The 27,397-nt window shown below is 43.6% G+C and overlaps 1 protein-coding gene across 5 annotated transcripts in view; it reads left to right on the top strand.

Moving 5' to 3' along the window:
* The first annotated feature begins 11,219 nt into the window (after positions 1–11,219).
* Positions 11,220–27,397, top strand: part of CCNYL1 (cyclin Y like 1) — a 39,410-nt gene continuing 23,232 nt past the window's right edge. For 3 of the 5 annotated variants that reach the window (XR_009550653.1, XR_009550652.1, XM_060194030.1), the window contains exons 1-3: positions 11,222–11,719; positions 21,142–21,216; positions 23,320–23,354. Coding sequence is in view for 3 of the 5 variants with exons in the window: in XM_060194030.1 (XP_060050013.1) it covers positions 11,434–11,719; positions 21,142–21,216; positions 23,320–23,354 (396 nt within the window). In the remaining 2 variants the exon portion in view is untranslated. Of the gene's footprint in view, positions 11,720–21,141; positions 21,217–23,319; positions 23,355–27,397 lie in introns of all 5 variants that reach the window. The other 2 variants (XM_060194032.1, XM_060194031.1) reach the window with 2 other exon arrangements.

Raw genomic sequence — 27,397 nt, 5'->3', positions numbered from 1 at the left:
ATATCTTAACACCACCTTTCAGACACCAAGTTGCACCTGCTACTATAATTCCATCCCTCTCTGGTCAGAAGGCCTCACCAATTTGCCCCGGGACCTCACCTCTCCAGAACACTAACCCACTAGGCTTTTCATGCCTGAGGCACCAAAAATTCCAGGTTCAATCCTCAGCACCATCATAAGCCAGAACTAGGCAGTGCTCTGGTAAAACAAGCCAAGCCTAGAGGGCCAGATTCTTTGTTTTGCCCGCAATAAATATTCATGAACAAATAAATGCATAATAGGAATCTATTATAGATCATTCTGTTCAACACTGACAGACAAAAAGTATTCAAGGTGAAAAAAAAAAGTCCATTACAAAACATCCTGTGTGTTATAGCTCCACGTTTAAGTCATATGCGTAGATTTGGCTTTTATTAAAACTTGGAGAGATACGCAATAAAATGCTAGTAGTGGGTAGCTGTAGAGTGGGATTTCAATCTCTTCAACTGGCCTTAGTTCTGTGTATTTTCTAATTTCTCTTCAGTGAGTGTGCATTTTATTTCCACAAAGAGGAGAAGCAATAGAGGTTATTAAAAGATAATGAAGGGGGTCGGGCGGTGGCACAGCGGGTTAAGTGCACGTGGCACAAAGCGCAGTGACCGGCATAAGGATTCCGGTTCAAGTCCTCAGCTCCCCACCTGCAATGCAGTCACTTCACAAACAGTGAAGCAGGTTTGCAGGTGTCTATCTTTCTCTACCCCTCTTTGTCTCCCCCTCCTCTCTGCATTTCTGTCTGTCCTATCTAACAACGACGATATCAATAACACCCCCCAGGATGTTGTTGTTGTTGTTTTAAGTGTGTTTTCTCTTTAGATTTGTCTTTTTTGTTTCCTGGTCCCTACCTCCATCTAGATTGTTGCTCTAATCTCTTCTGATAGAAAACATTTTAGAGGTAATTCAAGTTGGACTCCATGCTCTGAGGATGAAAATGGATTTACCACAACAATAGGGCACTAGAGTTAACATGAGGCAAAGATAATGTTGTTGTAATGTCTATGAGCTCTGGGGCCACACTTAGCTTTTAAATGTCTTCAAGCTGTTGGGGGCCGGCTGGTGGCGCACCTGGTTAAGTGCACACATTACAGTTCACAAGGACATAAGTTCAAGACCCTGCTTTCTTTTTGCAATGCAGAGGGAAAGCTTCATGAGTAGTGAAGCAGGGTTGCAGGTGTCTCTCTATCTCTCTCCCTCTCTATCTCCCCCTCCCTTCTCCATTTCTCTCTGTCTCTACCCAATCATAAATAAATAAAAATATCTTCAAGTTCCTTGCTGTCAAGTTTAACAAAACTCCTCCTTCTACAGTGTTGATGAAGTTGCTTTCAAAAAGGCTACTATAAGAAGCTGAAGGGAATATGTTAAATCATTGCAAGGAAATAGTTCTAACTTCCCTATGTCATCTTGGCCATGGATTCCTTCAGAGAGTAAAAGTTGACACATCTCCAAAGTATGGAGATAATACGCAAATGACACAAGTAGAGACAGTGAAACTTGAAAATGCTGGTGTGTGTGGAGGAAAGGTAGGAAGATATGCCTGGGGGAAGAAGCACACAGTTCATGTCTCAGTACTCTGTCCTGTTCCAAAGGGCATTTGGCCATGGGTTTATTTCCTGAGCCAATGCAGAGAATTAGTGAAGTGAGTAAATGCGGAGCCAATCTCATGCTGTTATAGGCTTTATTGTTGTGAGTAGAGCTGAGGTCTGCTTCCCTATCACACCTAGGCAACTGGGACTGGAAGCACAAGCCCATTAAAGATGAAAAAAAAAAAAAGAGATACGTGGGGGCCAGGCGGTTGCAGCAGGTTAGGCACACATGGCTCAAAGCGCAAGGACTGGCATAAGGATCCCAGTTACAACGACAGGCTCCCCACCTGCAGGGCGGTCACTTCACAGGTGGTAAAGCAGGTCTGCTGGTGTCTATCTTTCTCTGCCCCTTTCTGTCTTCCCTTCCTCTCTCCATTTCTCTCTGTCCTATCTAACAACAACAGCTATAACAACAACAGTAACAATAAGTGGCTAGGTGGTGGCACACCTGGTTAAGCGCTCACATTACAGTGTGCAAGGTCCCAGGTTCAAGCCCCTGGTCCCCACCTGCAGGGGGAAAGCTTCATGAGTGGTAAAGCAGGGCTGCAGGTGTCTCTCTGTCTCTCTCCATTTCCCCCTCTCTTCTCAACTTCTCTATTAAATAAATAAATGAATAATTAAAAAACAATAACAAAAACAACAAGGGCAACAAAAATGGGGAAAAAATGGCCTCCAGGAGCAAATGATTTGTGGTGCAGGCGCCAAGACCCAGCAATAACCCTGGAGGAAAAAATAAATAAATAAAGGCAAGTGTCCGGAAAAGCAGATGAAAGCTCTTAGAATTTGTCTCGTGAAATGTCCTGATACTTGAAAATGAAATCATAGGAGACATTAGAGGCCAGAAGTAACCTGTTAGCTATGGCAAATGAGTGTTCTCATTCTAAGTAATATCCCCAATGGACACATGTGGCAAAAACAAACCAACATGCTATAAGAAATATGGGAGAAACTATTCCAAGCTTTGGGTCCATGATTGCTCAACAATTTGTTTGGCTTTGTATGTTAACTCTCTTTTCAGCCACCAGGTTCCAGGTGTCATGAGGATGCCGGCCAGGCTTCCCTGGATTGAAGACCCCACCAATGTGTCCTGGAGCTCAGCTTCCCCAGAGACCCACCCTACTAGGGAAAGAGAGAGGCAGACTGGGAGTATGGACCGACCAGTCAACGCCCATGTTCAGCGAGGAAGCAATTACAGAAGCCAGACCTTCTACCTTCTGCAACCCTCAATGACCCTGGGTCCATGCTCCCAGAGGGATAGAGAATGGGAAAGCTACTGGGGAGGGGGTGGGATATGGAGATTGGGTGGGGGGAATTGTGTGGAATTGTACCCTTCCTACCCTATGGTTTTGTTAATTAATCCTTTCTTAAATAAAAAAAAAAAAGGGCAACAAAAGAAAAAAAAAAGGATAGTAAGGACCTTGTAAACCACTTTCTCAATAAATAATATATATACATATATATATATATATGGAAAATGTACAAAGGATAAAAATGTAAAGCAGGTCTATAACAACTAGCAAAAGTAAAAAAAAAAAAAAGAAAACACAAGTCGAACCTGAAATGGAATTGGAGCATTACACCAAAGTAAAAGACTCTGGGGTGGGTGGGTGGGTGGGGAGAATACAGGTCCATGAAGGATGATGAATGACATAGTGGGGGTTGTATTGTTAAATGGGAATCTGGGGAATATTATGCATGTACAAACTATTGTATTTACTGTTGAATGTAAAACATTAATTCCCCAATAAAGAAATAAATTATTAAAAAAAAAAAGAAAAAGAAATATGGGAGAAGGGCAACAAAAAGGAAAATAAATAAATAAATAAATGAAAGTGGGAGAGTCATTCAGAATGGAGACAGGTAGATGAGAAATTGGACTTTAAAAAAAAAAAACTAAAAAAAAAAAGTTTACTGAACTATGAATGTTACAGCACCTTCAAATGCTCAATTTCCCAAAAAAAAAAAAAAATGATATAACTTTCAGAAATTGGGAATTAGAGAAGTTGTTCTTGAAGAAATTGTGTATAAGAGCCAGATGGTGATACCATGGTAGAGTCCAAGCATGACCATGTGTGAGGAAATGGGTTCAAGCTTCTATACCCACTGAAGGGGGCGTGCTTCCTGAGAGGTGGAGAAGTGATGCAGCTGTCTTTCTTCCTCTCTCCCCTCTTACCCACTTCTTTCTCATTCTCTCTGTCATAAAGAGAGAAAAAGGAAAAAAAAATTGGCTGTTGGGAATAGTGGATTTGTTGTTCAGGCACCAAGCCCCAGCCACAATCCTGGTGGCAAAAACAAACAATCAAAAACAGCAACAAAATGAAACAAAACAAAAACACACACAATAAAAAAAAAAGTTTCATAGAAATAGATAGAATAAGTCTTTAAAAATTTCATCTGTAATAGTTATTCATAACATTTTTGTTCACATATGTGAGCATGTAATGATAATAAACTCTGCCCGGAAAAAAGAAATGTTTATGTTTCTTATACACAGTGCTATTCTTTTATTTATTTTTGCTTCCAGGGTTATTGTTGGGGCTTGGTGCCTGCAGCAGGAATCCACTGCTCCTGGAGGCTTTTCTCCCCCCCCCCCTTTTGTTGCCCTTGTTGTTTTATCGTTGTTGTGGTTATTACAAACACCTCATCACAGACCCCTGCAAGCATCAACCCGGCTTTGACCTAGCACGTTCTGATCGGGCCCTCCTCAATCGCTATCAAACAGGCCATGGCCGGTGTGCCACTATGTTCCATCGCTGGGGAGCCAGAGACGACCTGAACTGCCCCTGCGGCTACAGACAGACTATGACCCACATAGTCAACGACTGCCACCTCTCCAGATTCAAAGGAGGTCTCGAAACTTTACATCAGGCTCAACCTGACGCTGTTAACTGGCTACGGAAGAAGGGCAAACGCTAGAAGAAGAAGAATTGTTATTGATGTCATTGTTGTTGAATAGGACAGAGAGAAATGGAGAGAGGAGGGGAAGACAGAGAGGGAGAGATAGACACCTGCAGACCTGCTTCACTGCCTGTGAAGTGACCCTCTGTGAAGCGACCCCCTGCAGGTGGGGAGCTGGGGGCTTAAACCAGGATTCTTATGTTGGTCCTGTGCGTTTTGGGCCATGTTCGCTTAGCCCACTGTGCTACCACCCAGCCCCCACATAGTGCTATTCTTTAAGAAAAAAAGGACCCAGAGACAAGGTTAATGCCTTGCATGCCCAAAGCCTTAGCTATGATCCCTGGCACCATATGTTAGCAATGCATAAAAGCCTGAAAAACAGAAACAAAATAGGAGATCATAAGTGGTGGAATGGTGCTCTGGCCTTTCATAAATTTATTTATTTATTTTTTGTATTATCTTTATTTATTGACTAGAGACATCCAGAAATCAAAAGGGAAGGGGATGATAGAGAGGGAGATAGACAGAGAGACACCTGCAGCCCTGCTTCACCACTTGCAAAGCTTTCCCCCTCCAGGTGGGGACTGGGGGCTCGAACCTAGGTCCTTGCACTTTTTAACATATATGCTTAACCAGGTGTGCCACTGCCCAGCCCCATGTTCTGGTCTTTCTCTCCTGAAAGAAAAGCCAGGGGTTGCTGGGGGGGGGGGTAAGAGCGGGAGAGAAAGAGAGAGGGAGGGAGGGAGAGAGGGAGAGAGAGAGAGAGAGAGAAATGGATAGTCAGTACTGTTAAACCAGAAAATACTTGATTACCATAAACCTTAGGTTTGGTCTACAGTTTAAGCTTCTATCCTTGTCTTGACTTAAGTCCTTCACAGAACTAAGATGGTTAATCACATGGGGCGGGGGGGGGGGGGGGGTGTAGATAGTATAATGGTTATGCAAAGAGACTCTCATGCCTGAGGGTCTGAAGTCCCAGGTTTAGTCCCCCTGTACCACCATAAGCCAGAGCTGATCAGTGTTCTGGTTAATAAATTTAATTACTGTAAAACATTAACCCCTGATAAAGAAATTTTTAAAAAATAATAAATTTAATTAACTAAATATATACTTAGATTGATTTGGTTTTTTGATCCAATTTCTTTTTTTTGCCTCCAGGGTTATTGCTGGGGCTCAGTGCCTGCACCATGATTCTACTGCTCCTGGAGGCCATTTTTCCCCCCCTTTTGTTGCCCTTGTTGTTGTAGCCTTGTTGTGGTTATTTATTATTGTTATTGTTGATGTCATTCGTTGTTGGATAGGACAGAGAGAAATGGAGACAGATGGGGAAGACAGAGAGGAGGAGATAAAGACAGACATCTGTAGACCTGCTTCACCACCTGAGAAGCGACTCCTCTGCAGGTGGAGAGCTGGGCCTTGAACCGGGACCCTTCCACCAGTTAGCGATTAGCACTACGTGCGCTTAACCCGCTGCGCTGCCACCCGACCCCTCCAATTTGTTTTCCAAACTACCCATGTTTTAATTTTTTTTTTTTTAGATTTTTATTTTATTTTATTTATTTATGAGAAAGGTAGGAGGAGAGAGAAAGAACCAGACATCACTCTGGCACATGTGCTGCCGGGGGATAGAACTCGGGACCTCATGCTTGGGAGTCCAAAGCTTTACCACTGCGCCACCTCCTGGACCACGCCATGTTTTAATTCTTCTTCTTCTCCTCCTCCTCCCCCTCCTCCCCCTCCCTCCTCCCCCTCCCTCCTCCCCCTCCCCTCCCCTCCCCTCCCCCTCCCCCTCCTCCCTCTCCCCTTCCCCCTCCCCCTCCCCCTCCCCCTTCTCCTCCTCCTTCTTTTTTGGCTGCTTGTGTCTTACATGCACATAATTTTCCGGCTCCTGAACTAACTTTTTCATCCTTTCTATTCCAGAGAGAATAGCCACCCAGAGACAGAGAGACACACCATAGCACTGGAGCTTTCCATCACACCATGGCACTACCATGTGGTGGTCGTGGGGGTTCAAATCTAGGCACATAGCATGGCAAGGCGCATACCCTACTGGGTGAGCTCTCTACCCCCAACTACCCACCTTGGAGGGAGGGTATTATTTGGTTTTCATCAGGCACACTGAGCTTTTCTGAAGTGTTGACTTCTCTACACAATGTCCTTGCTTTCCTGTAGTAGGTTTCCAAACAGCTGCTTAATAGAATAGAAATAGAGGTCATCATATGAGCTATTTCTTTCTTTTTTTTTTTTTTAAAAAAAGATTTTATTTATTTATTAATGAGAAAGATAGGAGGAGTGAGAGAAGGAACCAGACATCACTCTGGTACATGTGCTGCCGGGGATTGAACTCAGGACTTCATGCTTGAGAGTCTGATGCTTTATCCACTGTGCCACCTCCCGGACCACATATGAGCTATTTCTAAACCTTTCCTCTACCAGGAATGTTTTCTACTGCCTGGATTTTTTAAAGTTAGTCCAAAGCTAAGTTATCCTTGCTCTGAAATGCTTCCACTTCTGCTTTCTGGAATGAACCTTGCTCCATTATATCTCCCATTTCTCACTTCAGTTCTCTCTCTCTCTCTCTCTCTTTCTTTCTTTTTCCTCCATTAATTTTTTCCCTTTAGGGATTGGGCAATAATGCTCTTAAGGTGAGCATACATGTTACCATGTACAAAGATCTGGGTTCAAGCCCCTGTTTCCCACCTTCAAGGAGCTTCAAGAGAGATGAAGCAGTACTGCATGCCTCCCCCCACCTCTCTCTCTAGCTTCCCCACCCCTCTCAATTTCTCTCTGTCTTATCAAATAAAAGGAAGGGGAAAATGGTTGCCAGAAGCCATAAAGTCCCAACAATAACCCTGGTGGCAATTAAATGAAATGAAATGAAATTGCCTCTTAGCTTGTAAATACATTTACAATGCTTTTATGTGGTCCCAGGATTGAGCCTAACTTCTCTAACATATGCTTTAACACTGATATGCCACCCCTGCCCAATTTTAATATTTATTTTTTGAAAGAGCAACCAAGGCTTCACTCCACCATTGGCTGTCTTGTCTTTGTTCTCTCATATGGTGCTGGAGACTGAGCTCAGGGTCTCACACATGGAAGGTGTGGGTTTTGCCTACTATAGTGTTCTTTGCCTACTGAACCACTTCGCAAGCATGATAAACTCACTGCCGACCTTTTTTTTTTTTAATATGATAAACCCTATAATTCCTTCTATTTTTAAAAATATTTTTAAAGTATTTTTATTTATTTATTTTTGAGAGACATACAGAGAAAGACAAAGAATCACCAGAGCAGAGCACTGCTCAGCTCTGGCTTGTGGTGGTGCAGGGGATTGAACCTGGGACTTTAGAGCCTCAGGCATGAGAATCTCTTTGCATAACCATTATGCTATCTGCCCCTGCCCCCTTTTTTTTTAATCTTCAGAAAAAGTGTCCTTAACAATGTCTCTTCCTCTGTCTGATCTTTCTTTTCAGTCAGATGTTTTGAAAGAGAAGTCCTCATTTCTTGTCTTCACTTTCATACATCTATTCTTTTTTTAAAAATATTCCCTTTTCTTGCCCTTGTTTTATTATTGTAGTTATTATTGATGTTACTGATGTTATTGATGTTGATGTTGTTGGATAGGACAGAGAGAAATGGAGAGAGGAGGGGAAGACAGAGAGAGGGAGAGAAAAATAGACACCTGCAGACCTGCTTCACCGATTGTGAAGCAACCCCCCTGCAGGTGTGTGGGGGGGCTGGAACTGGGATCCTTATGCCAATCCTTGCGCTTTGCGCCACCTGTGCTTAATCCACTGCGATACAGCCCAGCTCCCACATCTATTCTTTCTCTCTCTCTCTCTCTCTCTCTCTCTCTCACACACACACACACACACACACATACACACACACACACACCCCTACACCTAGTTGCCATAGTCAAGCATATTTGCAGTTTTCTTACTCCTGATAGCATTTGATTCTCCTTAGGGAATTAGCTATTGCTAGGTGCTATGCTAGATGCTACATTTATTGAAGTAAGAGGCAGGTGTACTCTTTCCTGAACTAGACACTCTAAAAGGCAGATGGTATCCACTCTCTTGGGGTTCACTTCATCAGCCATTCCTGATAAATACACAGGCCCCTTGACTTCCACTGCTTACTTTAGCAGGAATCACTTAAATTTCTCCATTCTCCACATCCCTCTTCTTCTATCCTTTTATATGCATGTGCTCAAGGCATCACTTCTATGTTCATGGTTTCAACTACTTTTTGATCTCTAATAACAACATTAAATTTTTTTTGAGAGAGTACAGCACTAAAGCTTCTCTCTCTTTGTATTATCTTTACTTATTGGATAGTGACAGCCAGAAATTGAGAAAGAAGGGGGAGATAGAGAAGGAGAGTGACAGAGAGACACCTGCAGCCCAGCTTCACCACTTGTGAAGCTTTCCCTCTGCAAGTGGGGGCTGGGGGCATGAACCCCAGTCCTTGTGTATTGTAGCATGTACACTCAACCAGGTGCACCACCACCTGGCCCCTGATAACTCTCTCTCTATCATCTATCTCTTTTAATAAGACTTCTTTATGAGAGAGAGAGAGAGAGAGAGAGAGAGAGATCAGAGCATTCCTTTAGTATATGCAATGTCAAGTTTAAACTCAGGATCTCATGCTTGAGAGTCCAACACCTTATCCATTACACTACCTTCTATGTAGTCAGAACGTGAACTTCTCTTTTTCCTTCTTTTTGTCATTATTGTTAGGGCTTCGCCATCCCTGACTTTTTTTTTCCTTCTTCTTCAGATGGAGAGAGACAAAGACAGAGGGAGAGAGAGAGAGAGGAGAATATTCCACAGCACCAAAGCTTCCTCTAGTGTGGTGGGAGCCAGACTTGAACCTGGGTCACACACATGGCAAAGCAGCACACTATCCAGGTGAGCTATCTGCCCAATCAAACCATGGTATTCCTAGTGTGCTCATTTTGGGAAAGTGCTCCCAATTCTTTTCCTTGGTTTGATTTTGCTTGTGTGCTATTTTCAGAAACACAGGTTGGAATATCATAGAGTGGACTTAGTCTACATTAAGTTTATATCTATATTTCAATCACAGAGTTTCATTTCCATGATCCCTTTTTAACAGATTCCCAAAGTAATCTTTCTCTCCAAACATACTCCTATCCCTGAACTCCCTAGGAGAAAGTTGCAGCTAGTCAGTTGACCAAGCTAGATCCTAAATGACCTCAAATCCCTTTCCTTTAGCCACTGCCACTACCTTTAGTTTGAAGCTTCATTACTTCCCTAGACCAACATAGTCTCTTAAGTGGTCTTGTTTTCCCCTTCAATGAGGATCGCCTTGAATGACAGCACTACGAACCATCTGCTCCTCAACTTTTCATCTTTCTATGGACCTCATAGGTCCAGTATAAAAATCAAATCCCTTTCAGCAGAGTCTGCTTTTAGGTCAGTGAGGGTTAGGTTTGAACCCCAGGTTCAAGCTCATTTCCCCATTGTGACCTAAACTCTCTTTGTCTTCTCATCTACCTCTGCTTTTTTCAGGACAGTTTCACATATGCGCTTGACACACCGGAGGGACTTAATGTTGAATCAAGAGAAAGTATCATAAAATCCACACACATCCCCGCAAGGTTATTCATTTAAAATAAAACGAGGTGTACAATGTCACTTCCTGCAGCGTTTTACTTATGATTTTTCTGACCATCGTGGCGAGGAGGCTAGTGGAGATTCAAGCTTTCTGGGGGTCAGTCTGCACACACACATCCGCAATCGTGTAACCTTGGGAAAGTTAAACTTGCACATCTCGACTTCTAGAAAACGGAGGGTGTGTGTGTGGGGGGGGGGGCTAGAATAAACTGAGTGCCTCAATCGTGTATGAGAAAATCGTGCTTTCCTCGTCGTCGTTGGCAAAGAGGGAAGGAGACACTGCCTGGCGAATCTCCGCGTTTTCCGAGCCAAGAAGGGACGAGTGAGCTCCCTGTTTTGTGCACGAGGAAGTGGAGGAGTGACGTGTCCTCCAGCCTCCTTCCAAACCTACGGTGGCAGCTCTTACTGAGGGTACAACCGGGGTCCCAGGAGTTGCCATGGCTAAAGTTGCAGGGCGGGAAAACGAACCCATTTCAGAGGGCTATGGAGGAGCATTCGGTTACAAAAACACCCAACAATTCAGATGTTTATTAAGTTCGGTGGGCAGTACATCTCAGGAGTCAGCTGTCAGACTCGCAAACACCGAGGACTAACAGAATCGGCTCTTCACTAACCGATGCTTCCCGCAGAGCCAGCCGGTGGAACACGACTCGGGCTAACAAACCGGGACTGCGCTCCCCCGAGACCGGAAAGCCCGGCGCTTCCCAGGATGAATGGGAAGCTAGGTCGCCGGGCGCGCCTCAAGAGGGGGCGGAGCCGCCACGGGGCGGGGCATAGTGAGTCACGTGTCCGCGCTGCGGGGGCGGACGCGTGGAAGGAGCTCTGGGTATGATTGGTCTGTGGGCACCAGGTGACCGCAGGGCGCGTTCCGGTTGGTAGCCGCGGGCCATGGTGAGCGGCCTTCAGTTAGGAGGCGGCGGCGGAAGGAGGAGGGTCTCTGGCCGCGTTCTCTGCCGGCAGTGGCTGCGCTTTTCGGCGCCCGTCGGGTTCCCACCCCTTTTAAATAAGCTGAGCTGGTCACCGCCCTCGCAGACTAGTTGACTCGCGGGAGGCGGCGGCAGTAGCGCGGCGTGGGGGGTGCGGCCGGGGCCGGGGCCGGGGCCCTGCCCGGGCCCGGCGGCGGGGCGGAGGGGCGATTTGCGGGGCGAGGCTGCAGCGGGGCTGCCGGTGCGGGGCGCGCCATTGTTGGGGGAGGGGGCGGCGGCGGACTGCGGGGCTCAGCGCGGCCGGCCGCGGCGGCGGCGCGGCGGGGCGGCGGGGAGTCGCCGCGCTCCATGGGGAACACGTTGTCCTGCTGCGTGTCCCCCAATGCCAGCCCCAAGCTGGGCCGGCGCGGGGGGTCCGCGGAGCCGGACTGCGAGTCTGAGCTGTACGAGGCGGTGACCGGGAGCGCGGGAACGCGGGAGCCGGCCGCGGCGGGGTCGGAGCCGGCGGCCGCGGCGGCCGGGGACGCGGTGGCCGCGGCGCCAGACACGGCGACGGTGGAGCCCGCGGAGCTGGACTTCGGGGCGGGCGAGGGCCACCACCTGCAGCACATCAGCGACCGGGAGATGCCCGAAGGTAAGGCGGTCCCCGGGCGCCCCCGAGCCCCGAAGCTGCCCCCGCCCCGGGGTGCTGTCCCCGCCGGCCGGCAGCCCCTGTCCCCCGTTACCGATGCGGCTGTCCGGCCCAGCCGATTGCACGTCCGCTGGGGGACTTTCTTTAAGACTTTTTCTTTCTCCTTTTCCCTTTTTTTTTTTTTTGTTTCCTGTGCTCTCTCTCGCTCCCCCCCATGTGAAAACTGGGCACCTGTGCCCGCGTCACGTTGCCTCCGCCGATGGCGAGGGGCTCCAGCACCTTCCTGCCGCTCGCCCCGTACAGATTTTTTTTTTTAAGTTCAAAACCGAGATTGACGTAGGAGAGTCTGTATACCGTTTAAGTAGTCTTGATTTTTTTTTCTTCCCCCACTCGCCTCCACGAGAGCTGCATTATCCCTCCCAACTGTAATTGAGACGTGGGAGAACGTGGAGTGTGGCTCCAGGCTGCGGGGAAGGGTTTTGTTTGTTTTTGTTTTTTAATATCCACGGAGTTTAGCTTGGAGACTGTCACACTCTTAACACACTTGTCTTCAGCCTTGATTCAGCGGCTCAGATTCCACTTTAGGGCTTGGGATGACTTCATGAGACAACAGGTCAAAAGGCCGAAAGCGGGGCTTAGAGCTTGAACTTGTGGCACAGAGGCTCCGGACCACAGAGGTCAGACCCCACACGGGAACGGCCTCCTCCTCCTCCTCCTCCTCCTCCTCCCCCTCCTCCTCCTCCTCCTCCTCCTCCTTCTCAGGCTCCTGCCGGCTGCCTGCGGGAGAAGGAGCGGGTGGAGCTGGAGGCTGCGGTGGGCGGGGCAGGAGCGAGAGGGGCCGAGAGGAGGGTGTTCGGGTTCCAGGTAAGAGCCATTGATTTGAAGTAGAAAACATTGTGTCATAAAAATGGCAAGCCCAGAGTGGGACATTTGGTCTATCTAAGTGCTAGATACTATAGAGGGAGTATAACTTTGCTTGGACTCTTAATTTCTTTTTTTTTTTTTTCCATATATGTAGTCTCCAAGGTTATTGCTGGGGCTCAGTGACTGCACTACGAATCCACTGCTCCTGGAGGGCATTTTCCCCCCTTTTTGTTTCTTGTTGTTTATCGTTGACGTTGTTGGATAGGACAGAAATGGAGAGAGGAGGGGAAGATAGAGAAGGGGAGAGAAAGACAGACACCTGCAGACCTGCTTCACCTCCTGTGAAGCGACTGCCCTGCAGGTGGGGTGCTGGGGACTTGAACCGGGATCCTTATGCCGGTCCTTGCTCTTAGCGCCACATGTGCTTAACCTGCTGCGCTCGACTTCCCGGATTCTTGATTGCTTACAAAACAAAGTTATTTCTTAGAAAATAAGTGAAAGGGACCTGACTGTGTAATTGGAAAGTACCCTCTTTGGAATGCTGTGAATCAATCAACAGCCAAGAACTTGTGATGGGCCAGGGAGATGGCCTCGTGGTTATTGCAAAAGAGAGGCGGGAAGTCTCCAGTTCAATCCCTGGCAGCACCTGAAACCGAAGTTAAGCAGTCCTCCAGGAAGAAAATAAGCTCTTGTGAAAAACCTCTCTGCTGGTTGTAACCTAAGCTTCTAGTGGTTTTATGAACCAATTAGTAGGTGAGTAGTGTTGGATTAGAGACTTTGATATAGTCTTTTAAAGTTTGCTGTACATATTCAGGGCTATTAAGAATCATGTATACACTCCCTGTATTGTTGATAAAGAAACGGAGTTCTAGAGATCTGAGGAGTATGACAAAACTGAGCACAGGAGATTGAGATGAAGGTTTTTTTTTTTTTTTTTACTTTTGCCTCCTGGGTTATTGCTGAGACTGTGTGCTTGTACTGTTCCGCTGTTCCTAGTGACTGTTTCCTTCCCCCATCATTTTTCTTTTTGATAATGAGAGACAGAGATAGAGAGGGAGAGACAGACAGGAAGACAACTACAACACTGTTCTACCACTTGTGAAGCTTCTCCCTTGCATGTAGAGTCTGAGGTCTTGAACCCAGATCCTCACTGATGTCAGCATGTGTGTTCTGCTCGGTGAGCCACTGCCAGGCCCCTACCTGGTGACTTTTTAAAAATATATATATATTTTTTTGTTACCCTTGTTTTTTATTATTATTGTTATTGATGCCATCGTTGTTGGATAGGACAGAGAGAAATGGAGAGAGAAGACAGAGAGGGAGGGAGAGAGATAGACATCTGCAGACCTGCTTCACCACTTGTGAAGCGACCCCCCCCTGCAGGTGGGGAGCCAGGGCTCAAACCAGGATCCTTATCAGGTCCTTGCACTTTGTACCATGTGCGCTTAACCCATCCTACGTGGCAACTTTTCAGTGAAGCTGAGAAAGCCCTGGACAGAGGGAGTTTGGGAGAAGTTTGGCCAGAGGGCAGGGGAAGTGTATACACTAAGCATAAGACTGCACAACCGAGGAGTGTTTAGAGCTGAAAAAATTGTTCATGGGTACAGGTTTTTGTCGTCTTTAGTGAAATTTCCTTTTAATTTTTTTATTTATCTTTATTGGATAGAAAGCTAGAAATCAGGAGGGAAGGGGGAGACAGAGACACCTGCAGCCCTGCCTCACCACTAGCAGAGCTTTCCCCCTGCAGGTGGGGACCGGGGGGCTTGATGAAATTTCATTTTTTTAAAACATTTTTCCTTTATTGGGGGATTAATGTTTTATAGTCGCCAGTAAATACAATAGTTTGTACATACATAACATTTCAGTGTTTCACACAACTATACAGCCCCCACTAGGTCCTCTGCCATCCTTTTCCAGGACCTGTACTCTCCTCCCACCCCACTCCAGTCTGAAATTTCATTTTAAACTCTTAAATTTTTTTTTTTGGCTTTAAGTAGTGATAAGAAAAAAGTCAATGTCAGCATTTGTCTATTAAGTCTCCATGGAAACAAGGCTAGAACACCAAATATAAAGTACAGGCACATTGAAAGTTTGTTCTTAATACCTTTATTTCAGACAGTTTTATATCAGTTGCCCTGGAAACTGGGAGATTTCTACTTTATGTAAACAAAACATTTTGACTTTACTGTAGTAAAGAGTTGATTTATAGGGGTCGAGTGGTGGTGTACCTGTTAAATGCACCCCCCGGTCCCCACCTGCAGTGGAGAAAGCTTTGCAAGTGGTGAGGCAGTGCTGCAGGTGTCTCTCTCTCTCTTTCTCTATCTCCCCATCTCTTGATTTCTGGCTGTCTCTACCCAATAAATAAAGATAATAAAAATTTAAAAAAGAGTTGACTTATTTGGTTACTTCAACAAAATCATACATAGATGATACTCTGCTTTCTCCCCTTTTGAAACCTTTAAGAATATGAATTCTGGGGCTGGGTGGTGGTACATCTGGTTGAGTGCACATAATAGAATGCATGAGGACCCAGGTTAGAGTCCCTGGTCCCCACGTGTAGGAGGAAAGCTTCACGAGTGGTGAAGCAGTGCTGCAGGTGTCTCTCTTTCTCTCTATCCCCCTATCCCTCTCGATTTCTGGCTGTTTTTATCCAATAAATAAATAAAGATAATTTAAAAAATTTTTTAAAAAAAGAACATGAACTCTTCAAGCCATTTTCCGAGCTCTAGTATATATTTCAAATTGACTTAGAATTATTTCTCTACTACCTCATACGCACCTAGCAGTATCTAATAGAACTGATAGGGCTATCAGTAACAAAGAAGAAAATACTGAGATTTAAGGTTCTACTCAGCTTTATTGTCAGTATTGCTTTCACAGAGCCCTTTGCAGTTTGACTAGATAAGTTTTGATGATTGCTGGCTAAAGGTGCTCTTTAAGTGACTTCCTTCCCCGAGAAGTGAGGCTAGGGAGGGAGTTGGCATTGTGATGTGGGCAAAACTTATCTTTTCTCATTGGTTGTTCTCAACCTTCCTTATCTTATTCTTCCCATCTCTCTCCATCTCTCTCTCTCTCTCTCTCTATCTCTATCTCTCGGCATTAAGCATTTAGTGTAGAGAGTTTGGAAAATACAGGAAACCCATTCATTCATTCATTCACTCATACTCGGACCACTCGAGAACTTTTAAATTTTCGGTGTTGATTCTTTTCAGTTATATGTACATAAACGGAGCACTTTATTTGACAGAAATAAGAGCACTGTGCCATTTCCCCCCCCCCCCCATTTTTCTTTGTTTGTTTAGTATAACAAAGTAATGACTTAAAAATTCCTCAGACAGTGCTGGGGCAACTAGACAATGTCGCAGAATGTATTTCCGTGCTACTGCATATAGGGACACTGAATGCCTTTGCAGTCTAGTTTACCATGGGTCATCATTCATCTGCCCACCCTTTGTGGTTGTGCATCCTTTGTAGAAAGCCGTGCATGGTTTCATTCTAATGCTTAATTTGTGGACACAGATAAAAATTTAAGCTTTGTACTTCCTAATAGAATCCAGATGGTATGCTTTATCTTATGACTTAATTAAATGCATAGGGTGAGTCACTTTGTGGTTAAAGCGTTTTAATATTAATGTTTTTATTTTAAATTAAAATTACTGATTTTTTCACTGGACACTAGAACTGTTTTAGGCATTTATAGTTTTTGATAGTAGATTGTCTTGTGTTTTTAGCTGTGGATAACTACTAAGATTTGAAAGTAGCGTTGGTCTTAGATGACATATCAGAAGATAACTGTTTTTTATTTTAACTTTATTAGTGGTTTGGTATTGATTTGCACAATTTTAAGATAACAGGTATAATTCTGCACCATTCACACCATCAGAGTTCTATATCCCCATTCCTTCTGTTGGAAGCTACAGCAGTTCTCCCAAGGTTGCAGATATGGGTGACTATTATTTCTATAACTGTCTATATTTGTGTATATGTGCCCAGTTTTTTCCCCTCCATGGTCCCATTTTCCTTTCCAAGTCACACAATACACCTATTACTACTTCTGAATGTCCTTTCTGTTTTTCCCTCTTCTCTCTCCTGGTCCTGATAAAGGCTCTGGAGAGGTGAGGTCTTCTCCCCAGGGAAGTTAAGGTGAAATCATGATAGCATCTGCGACTTGTTGGTCAAAAGGTAGCTTTCGAAGTCTCAGACGATGTGGGACCATTTGAAGAAACGGCCTGGCTGGTTTTTGGATACACCGACACGTGTTGGGGCACTCATTGAGAGAGAGGGAGAGAGAAACATGGATTCAATGATATGCCTCAGTTAGGACTGAAAAATCCCCAATACAATGCGATACAAGTTAAACATTAAAAAAGAAAGTGAGATCTCTACTCCTGTGGTGTCATGTCCAAGGTAAAAAGCAAGAGAAAACCTGAAGAAAGCTAGAGAACCTACAGTGTAGTATGTATGCCAGAAGCAGGGGGGAAATATTTGTTCTTAACAAAAAGTTGAGGAAAATCTTGCAGATCATATGACATTTATTCTTTTTTCCTTTAGTGGATAGCCAAAGCACTCATTTGCTTAAGGTATTTGAGCGTGAGCTAATGAATGAGTAGACATGCCTAACATTCTCCAAGGAAGTGTTAGATGCTCCCTTTTTGCTTTTGAGTTAATTTGTGAAGGTTTTGCTTTGCTCTTTATTGTGCTTTCTGTCTACATAGATTGACCTTGATTTTCCTTTGATCCTATCAAATAATGTTTGAGTTAGGTAGTCATGTGCTTTATCTGTGATTGGCTCTGATAGGTGTAGAATAATAAGAGTTGGTAGGCATGTAAATTAGATAAGAGTACAGAACTTTAATGAGAGTATTGACTTGTTATTTAGATTTCTTTGGAAAACCCTCCCCAGTCTCCACCTCCCCCTTGTTTTTAAGTGTATTTTAGGGAGTTAGTACAGTGAATTTATTTAATATAAAATGAAACAGATGTAACTTATAACCTGGAACCGTTTGTAAAAGTTCAAGAAACTGAGCAAATTGCTTTTTTAGGAGGGAGGAAGGGATATTTCACTGTATGAACTGCTACATTTCAGTCACGGTCACCAGGATGGATTAAGGTTAAGCCAAGATTGACCACCAAGGTAGAGAGGTAAGGAGGTGGTCTGGATGTCAGTGAGGAGAGGGCAGTGAAATGGGGAACTCTGAGAGAATGGGCTCCGTTGGATGAGACAGGCCTGAGGGCAGCGGGTAGGAGTTGGTACCTGACAAGGGCAGGAAGTGTGGACGCAGGAATGAAATCATCTGTTTCCGAGGTAGTTTCAAGACTTGAAATATTTGTGTTAAGGACTGTGCAACAAGTAGTTGAGGGAGGGGTGATCAAGCAGTTCAGCAACACAGTCAGCCTTTAAGTAAACAGGGAACAGCAGCATTTGGCCCAGAAACTGCTGACATCGTCTAATAAAAATATATTGAAATCAATCTCTTTCTAAAATATGCTGCTTCTGTCAGATAATTGCTTGGTCACTACCCTCTCCTTCTAATTTTTGACAAGGAAAAGTCATGTATTGAGAGCTAACATTGTATAAATTTCAGCACTTTTTGTATTTATTAATACTTTGCATTTATTCTCAGTTGTCTCTTTTCACCTGTGCAAGTTGAAATGGATTTTATAGTTGATAGAACCTTAAAGGAAAAGTAGCATTCCGTGTCAGTATTTTTTTTTTTTTTGCCTCCAGGATTATTGCTGGGTCTGCCTGCATTACGAATCCACTGCTCCTGGAGGCCATTTCCCTCCCTTTTGTTGCCCTTGTTTTATCGTTGTTGTGGTTATTATTGTTATTGATGTCGTTGTTGGATAGGGCAGAGAGAAATGGAGAGAGGAGGGGGAGACGGTGGAGAGAAAGACAGCTGCAGACCTGCTTCACTTCACCACTTATAAAGTGACCCCCTGCAGGTGGGGAGCCAGGGGCTCGAACCTGGATCCTTATGCTGGTCTTTGCGCTTCGCACCACGTGCACTTAACCTGCTGTGCTACCTCCCGACCCCCCACTTGCTGAGGAATATTTACCTTAAACCTCCAGCCTAATTATTTTCTAAAACTGTACTTTTTCATGCTGTCACATCAGATTTGCAATTTAACAATACAAATGTGGTAGTTCTTGAAAGACAGCTTTAATCATAACCCCTTATGACTTCAACCATGTTCTTCTAAGAGCATGGAAGATTTTTAGAGGTTTTTATGAGGGAGGAAGATAGCTGTGGGCGTGGTGCGCAGACACTTATCACAGGGAAATAAGGAACTACACATGTGACAGCTGTTGTTATGTAAATCATTATCCCCCCATCTCCCGCTCAATATAGTAATTTAAAAAAAGCTTCTAGGGCTGGGAGATAGCATAATGGCTGTGGTAAGGCTTTCATGCCTGAGGCTCTGAGTTCAATCCCCAACACTGCAGTAAACCAGAACTGGTATCTTTATCTATCTCGGTCTTTGTAAGTAAACAAAAACATTTTTAAAAAGATTCTCTTGAGTCGGGCAGTAGAGCCGCGGGTTAAGCTCAGGTGGTGCAAAGCACAAGGACCGGCGTAAGGATTCCGATTTGAGCCCCCAGCTTCCCACCTGCAGGGGAGTCGCTTCACAAGTGGTGAAGCAGGTCTGCAGGTGTCTATATTTCTTTGTTTTTTTAAAAAAGAATTTATTTATTTATTCATGAGAAAGATAGGAGGAGAGAAAGAACCAGACATCACTCTGGTACATGTGCTGCCGGGGATTGAACTCAGGACTTTATGGTTGAGAATTCAATGCTTTATCCACTGTGCTACCTCCCAGACCACAGGTGTCTATCTTTCTCTCCCTCTCTCTGTCTTCCCCTCCTCTCTCCATTTCTCTCTGTCCTATCCAACAACGACGACATTAATAACTATATCGATAAAACAAGGGCAACAGGGAGTGGGGCTGTAGCACAGCGGGTTAAGTGCAGGTGGCGCAAAGCACAAGGACTGGCATAAGGATCCCGGTTCGAACCCCGGCTCCCCACCTGCAGGGGAGTCGCTTCACAGGCGGTGAAGCAGGTCTGCAGGTGTCTTATCTTTCTCTCCTCCTCTCTGTCTTCCCCTCCTCTCTCCATTTCTCTCTGTCCTATCCAACAACGACGACAACAACAATAAAACAACAAGGGCAACAAAAGGGAATAAATAAAATAAATATTTAAAAAAAACAAGGGCAACAAAAGGTAATAAATAAATATTAAAAAATTTAAAAAAAGATTCTCATTATTCGAGAAGACTCTTAAGATGTTTTTGAAATGCTGAGTATTCATGATTAGGTGGGTCAATGTTTTTATTTTCTAAGAGACAGAAACATAATGTATTTTGATTTGACCATGCCCAACCCCCTAAAAAAAAAACTGACAACAAAACTTGGGGTGGGTGTAGGGAGATAGCACCAACGATAGCACAACACTTTTATGCCTGAGGCATCAGAAGCCCCAGGTTCAGTCCCCACCACCATCACCACAAGTCACGAGTTGAGCAGTGCTCTGGTTACAACAGACAAAAACAGTTTGGGAAATACTGCCTTAGCTGTTACAGTATCTTGGTCTTGGTGTAATTTCTTTCTTTCTTTTTTTAGATTTTATTTATTTATTAATGAGAAACGTAGAAGGAGAGAGAGAGAACCAGGCATCACCCTGGTACATGTGCTGCCGGGGGTTGAACTCAGGACTCTCATGCTTGAGAGTCCGATGCTTTATCCACTGCACCACCTCCCGGACCACCTTGGTGTAATTTCTTTAGAGATTGAGTGATTTAAGATATACTTTGTTGTGGAATACTGTCAGATTGATTTGTTTATTGATAACCCTGATTCCATATGGTGGCGAACTTTTATGAAAATCAGGTACCTATTTGAAAATGCCTAACTAGAAGAATATCTCCACCCCTTTGTGCGAGGTATGCTGCTGGCACACCTCCCCTTTATGTGTGGACGGCGCTGCCCTACAATCCCCAGAAGTGCTCTTTATGTAGCACCTAAGGAGAATTTAGCTTTAGAGTTAGAGGACAAAAGTTAAAAACTTTTTTTTTTTTTACTCATGATCATGTAACATAAAAGATAGAACTTGTTACTGTAACCCTTTTAATTCTGTCAATGTGAACAGTCCCCAAATAAACTACCGCTGTTGATAAATTATTTTATTTGCTAAATGGAGTTAGTATTAACTTTTATTGTCCAAAAAAAATTTTTTTTGTATGTAAAACAACTTTGGTTTGGGCATATTCAATACATTAACAGGTAGCAATTGGCCACAGTATAACTTGCATTTAGAGATTTTTTTCCAGAAATATCAGCATGAAGAACATTTTATATATTCCTAATTGATAAGTAGAAGGCAGATATGTTTCATTTGAATCTTGCGTTGATTATTTAGGTACAAGTTTTTTCAAGTAAAACACCTTTTTGTCGTTACCAAAGACTTTCATGTTAAAAGTAATTAAAATGTGTGGCTATTTTAAAAATCATCATTTTTCCTTTAGCTAAATTACCCCACCGTTTTTCTTCTTCCCATCCAGACTTAGCTTTGGAATCAAATCCTTCTGACCACCCAAGGGCAAGCACAATTTTCCTGAGTAAATCTCAAACAGACGGTAAGACAAAATTTCTTTCCTTTGAGAAGACTGAAAATGTTTTGTGTATTACAGAAAGTATTTAGAAGAATTCAGACATACATATATATTTCACTTTGGAGTGTATTCATTTGTCCGACTTTAATATGTGACGATGTATTTTTTGGTACTTCTCTTTTTTAAGACCAGAGCACTATTCAGCTTGGGTTTATGGTGGCATCGAGCCTGGGATATCAGAGCCACAGGCATAAGAGTCTTTTTGCACAAGCATTTTGATATCTCCCCAGCCCTACATACACTTGTTCTTTTCTTGTCACTGTTTTCGTGAGATGAACAGAAAACAGGCAGGCCATTTACACGTTTTGCCACCTCCTTATTAACACAGCGGACTATTTCTGCTTGCTTCTTTGTCCTTTCCCCTGGGCTCCATAGAGCATGCATTTTGAAGATGAATAATAAGGCCTAAGTCACAACTTTTCATGTGAACACATTTTAAACAGCAGTTGTTTATATTTGGGGATTGAATGTGTGCTTTTGGCTCCATTCTTTTTTTTTTTTTAATTTTTTTTTCCTTTTTATTTTTTTCAATATTTAGTTATTCCCTTTTTTGTCTTTGTTGTTGTATTGTTGTAGTTATTATTGTTGTTGTTGTTGATGTTATTGTTGTTGGATAGGACAGAGAGAAATGGAGAGAGGAGGGGAAGACAGAGAGGATGAGAGAAAGACAGACACCTGCAGACCAGCTTCACCGCCTGTGAAGCGACTCCCCTGCAGGTGGGGAGCCAGGGGCTCGAACCGGGATCCTTCCACCGGTCCTTGCGCTTTGCGCCACCTGCGCTTAACCCGCTGCGCTACCGCCTGACTCCCTTTTGGCTCCATTCTATAGTGCTCAACCAAATGAGTTTCTCTCACACCCAGATGTATGCTACTCAGAACTTTAAGCTATTCAGTACCGTCTCATCCAAATGTAGTGCTGTACCAGGATACATCAAATCAGACATGCCCTCTAGGATCCCAGAGTTACCCTTAGTGTGTGAAACCAGTGTAAATTACCTGCGTGCTGCTTTTGTAGGTGAGAATTAAAGCGGTGGGATTTTTAACACTCTTGTCTGCCAGCCTGTTTATCTTAAATTTTCTATTAAATCTAGCTAGTCACTGTAAAACCACATATGACCAAATTTATTGTTGATTAAAATAGCAGGACTATAAGAATTGAGGGTCTCATAGTATTTGACATAGGGTGTCATACAGAATAAGAAAAGAGGTGTTTCTGACTTGTATTCTCATTTTGTGTTTGTGTGAGTGCACTGCCTGTATTGTTTCCATCCCTCCTGGTTAGGATTGCTGTATTTCACCGTAGTCATGGGCTACTCCCAAGTAGGACGAGTCACACACAGGAAAACTGTCTCTTTTCTCTCTAGTCATAAGCAATGTGTGACTTGTGTCTTGAATGCAGGGAGCCAGTATAGACTGTACTTCCTTTGACTTGTAAAGAGTCAGATGAAGTTGGCTGTTGTAGACATATTAGATTAGATTAACCCATTTTAAAATCAAGACGGGTTACCTTCCTTTCTAGTTGCATAAGGATGAGGACCTATTTGGTTTATGCCAGAGAGGTTTACATTCTGCCTTGAAAAATGTGCTATACACCATGCTCAACCACCAACAATCTAGTTAGCATCCACGACTGTTAAACTGGCCCCCCTTGAAGTTCCTCCAGGCCCTCACTTCTGACCCTTCATAACTCCTGCATTCAGTTGTCAGAATATAGGTTTTTTTTTTTTGTTTGTTTTTTAAATTGGATACAGACAGAGGAAAATTAAGAGGGATGGGGAAGATAGCCAGGGAGAGAGAAACCTGTATCACTGCTTCACCACTCGCAAAGCTTTCCCCCTGCAGGTGGGGACTGGGGGCTTAAACCTTGGTCCTTGCTCATTGTACCATGTAACTCATTGTAACTCAACGAGGTGTGCCACTACCTGGCACCCGGTTTTTGTTTTATAACTAAGACTTTAGATTTTGATTTAGGAAACTTATTTTACAAGGTGAATTATAAATCTTATTGGAAATTTTTCTATGGCACTTATATCAGAATTGATCATGTATTATTTTTTTTATTCTTAGTGCGAGAAAAACGGAAAAGCAACCATTTAAACCATGTAAGTAAACAGTTGAATACTTAATTAGATGTTGACAGTTTTAATTAAAATATTTCTGTTGCGATTTCTAGGAAATACAGTGGAATCAATATGGTTAGCATGTACCTCTTTGTCTATTAAAGAAAACTTTTCTGCTTTTCTAATTATCAGGTATCTATAGGGGAGTCTTTGGCTTAACATTACCTATTTTTCAGACTGTGGACATCTAAGTTGAAGTTCAGTAGCGTGGTTGCACGTATGCCTTTAAATTTTTTTGCCTAAATTTTCATCTTATTTTTCAAGTAAAGCAACAAAAGGTACAATTGCTCATTTCATTTTTAGCATTAACTGTTGACTTCTTGCTACAGGAGGGGGAAGGCTGTCTGTCTCACTCCATCATGAACACTGTCTCAATTCTTTCTGTTCTCTCAGCACTTACTTTGGCATTTACTAAGTGAGGGTCAGTGTTTATGCTGTTGTGACAGGTCAGATGTTGTTCACTGCTGAGCCACGGAAGTCTCCTGTACACCTTCTCTTGGTACACCTGGCATTGGAGTACTTCCACCCTTCTCCAGGCTAGCCTTGTCCTCAGCACCCCCTGCCACAACCCAGTGCAGTCAGTAGCTTCCTGTTTCCACATTCTTGCCTTTGCTGTGGCATTAGTTTCCTAGTTGTATTCATTTGCTTGTTTTCTGACAGCCGTCTCCTATCTGGGTTGGAGCATTTGTCACAGGCCTACCAGAAATACGTTTGTACACAGAAGTACATGGGTTCCTTTTCTTTCCTTTTCTGCCTTGAGCAGCTTTCTGGAGCCTTTTGCCATCTTGCTCCAGCATAGCTGTGGCTTTTCTCCAGGCCTGCTCTGCCTTATTTCCTATCTCTGAAGTCATCTGGGATCTCACATAACTGCTCGCTGGTGTTGGATCCCCTGTGTCCTAGATTGTGTGTTTTCTTCTGCCTTGTCTGCTATTGTTCCACTGGAGCACGTATTATTATTGATGAAGGGCACACAGGCAGAAGGATTTCGAGATCAGGAATCTCTGAAATTTGTATTTAATCAAATATATACTTTTAGGTTGGAATTAATTTTTGAAGTTCCAAAGACATTTCTCTGGAAATTTTGTCTTATTTATGGTACTCTTAAGTCTCTTGACAGTATGATACAATGTACATAACGATTATTATCACTCCTACTCCCCCAACCTTTCCTTTACTGGAAACTTTTTTTTTTTTAAGATTTTATTTATGAGAAAGATAAGAGGAGAGAGAGAGAGAGAAAGAACCAGATATCACTCTGGTACATGTGCTGCTGGCGACCAAACTCAGGACCTCATGCTTGAGAGTCCAATGTTTTATCCACTGCCACCTTCCGGACCACATGTTGTTGTTGTTGTTGTTGTTGTTGTTTTACCAGAGCACTGTTCAGCTCTGGCTAGTTGGTGGTGTGGGGGATTGAACCTGGGATTTAAGAGCCTTGGTCATGCGAGTCTCTTTGCAGAAACATCATTGCTACCTACCCCTACCCTACTGGAAACTTTTTATGCCTTCTTTTTCCCTGGAATTCTGAAACCTCTTGGTATGATTTAATAATTAACCTTTCATTTTATTAAATTCTTGAATCTGAACACCATCTCTTTGTCTTGGTATTTTCTCTCTTCCCTCATTGTTTCTGGTAATTCTGTTACTCAGATCTTGGTCTCTTAGAACAGTATTCCCACCTAGATCTAATATCTTACCTCCCTCCCCCTCATGTGTACACACACACACACACACACACACACACACACACACACACACTTTATAACTTTTCTCTATTTCCTGGAGTTTTCCTTGACATTCTCCCATCCTTGTACTACTTTCTTTTGTCGAATTTATCCTTTCTTCTTCATCTTTTGTTTGGTCCATCAGAGAGAAATTGAGAGAGGAAGGGAGGAGATAGAGCAATAGGACACCTGCAGCTCTGTTTCCCTGCTCAGGAAGCCTTTCTTGCAGGTGGGAACCTGGGGCTTGAACCTGGGTCCCTGCATCTGCTAACATAATGTGCTCAATCAGGTGCACCACCTGGTCACTATCTCGGTCTTTTTTTTTTTTTTTAACTTTATTGGTGGGGGGTGGCGGTTAATGGATTACAATACAGTTGTTGACATACGATACAGATGTCTGGAAGGCATTCTCACCACCAGCTTAAAGTTCTTTTTCTACCATCATGCGCTAGGGCTCCAAAGCCTCCCCAGTCCCATCCCTTCCCCTCCATCCCCAGAGTCCCTTCTTGTACAGTGCACTAAAACCAATCCAGTATAAGGACTGGCACTCAGACATTATTTGGGGCTGTAGTTGCGATGAATATATTCCTCATCTTTGCTCTCAGACCTTTCTTAAGTCCAAGTTTTCTTTGTTTCCTCTTCCTGTCCTTGTTTAATAAGTTCTACTTATGAGTGAGGTCATCCAGTATTAATCCTCATTTTGGTTTGTCTGACTTAATGTGGTTCCTTCAAGCTCCATTCAGGATGAGGTGAAGGAGATCACTTCATTATTTTCATTTCTTAAAATATTTTATATATATATATAGAGAGAGAGGGGTGGGGGAGAGAGAGAGAAAGATAACAGAGTATTGCTCAGCACTGGCTTTTGGTGGTGCTGGTGATTGAACATGGGAGCTCAGAGCCTCAGGCTTATTTGGGACTGTACTTGCAATGAATATATATTACTCATCTTTGCTCTGAGGCCTTTTTTTAAAAAAAAATTTTATTTATAAAAAGGAAACACAGACAAAAGCCATAGGATAAGAGGAGTACAACTCCACACAGTTCCCACCACCAGAACTCCGTATCCCATCCCCTCCCCTGATAGCTTTCCTATTCTTTATCCCTTTGGGAGTATGGACCCAGGGTCATTATGGGGGCAGAAGATGGAAGGTCTGGCTTCTGTAATTGCTTCCCTGCTTCTGAACATGGATGTTGACAGGTCGATCCATACTCCCAGCCTGTCTTTGAGACCTTTCTTAATAAAGAGTCCTCTCCACACCAAACTATAAATCCATCCACATTGTCCCATTAATGTGTGACTTACGGAGTATTTTCACTAATGCACAAAGTGGGAGACATTTTTTCAGTTAATTATTATAAGTTACTAGTTATTAGTAAGCAGATTTAAAACTCATCTTCTGAAAAAGGTAGAGAGAGAGAGAAAAAAAAAAAAACAACTTTATCGTTGGCCTTAGAGGTGGCACAGTGGATCCCAAGGCCTGGGCTCCTGAATTGAGTCCCTGGCAGAGTACTCCTCTGGTTCTCTTTCTCACTGACAAATAAATTTCAAGCCTGTGTATCTGTGTGTGTGTGTGTATTTAACTATTTGTGTTATCACTGGGGCTGTACAAGTCCAGGCCGGCTTCTTCAGATAGGCCTGCAGAGAGAGGAGAGGAAGAAAGAAAGGCACCATAACACTGGACCTTCTTTTTTGGCACATTGGGGATCCGGCTTTAGTCTGGTCTTGTGCTTGGCAAAGCAAGCACACTGGCCAAGAGAGCTATCTTGCAGTTCATTAAGTCTGATTTTTAATAGGTTAAAGAGGCAGTAGGCACAGGAGGGTGCATGCCACTGAGCAGGGGGCAGATTTTCAACAGGTACTTGACTCGGTATGGCTGGGATTATTAGATTTCTGGTATCTCTTTGGCCTGTTAATATTTTCCTTTCTGATAAAGTTCATAAAAGTTTGTCGGAAGATAATTATTAGTCTTTGTCCTAGTGACCAATTGAAACAAGACCTATGAAAACTAAGCTGTCAGTAGTGCTTTTTTGCTGTTTGATATTTTAAAACATGTGCATTTTACATTCTTATATATATTGGTGTATCTTATTGCAGGTAAGAGCCAGCACTGATAAAGTTAAATATATAGTGCATATATCTTAAATTATCAAGCAAGAAACTATTCTATTGGGGGTCGGGCGGTGGCGCAGTAGGTTAAGCGCATGTGGCGCAAAGCGCAAGGACCGGCGTAAGGATCCCGGTTCGAGCCCCCGGCTCCCCACCTGCAGGGGAGTCGCTTCACAGGCGGTGAAGCAGGT

The sequence above is a fragment of the Erinaceus europaeus genome, chromosome 7 (genome assembly GCF_950295315.1).
Source record: "Erinaceus europaeus chromosome 7, mEriEur2.1, whole genome shotgun sequence".
Classification (NCBI taxonomy): domain Eukaryota; kingdom Metazoa; phylum Chordata; class Mammalia; order Eulipotyphla; family Erinaceidae; genus Erinaceus; species Erinaceus europaeus.
The sequence above is the reverse complement of the archived record's forward strand: the minus strand, read 5'-3'. Positions and strand labels throughout refer to the sequence as shown.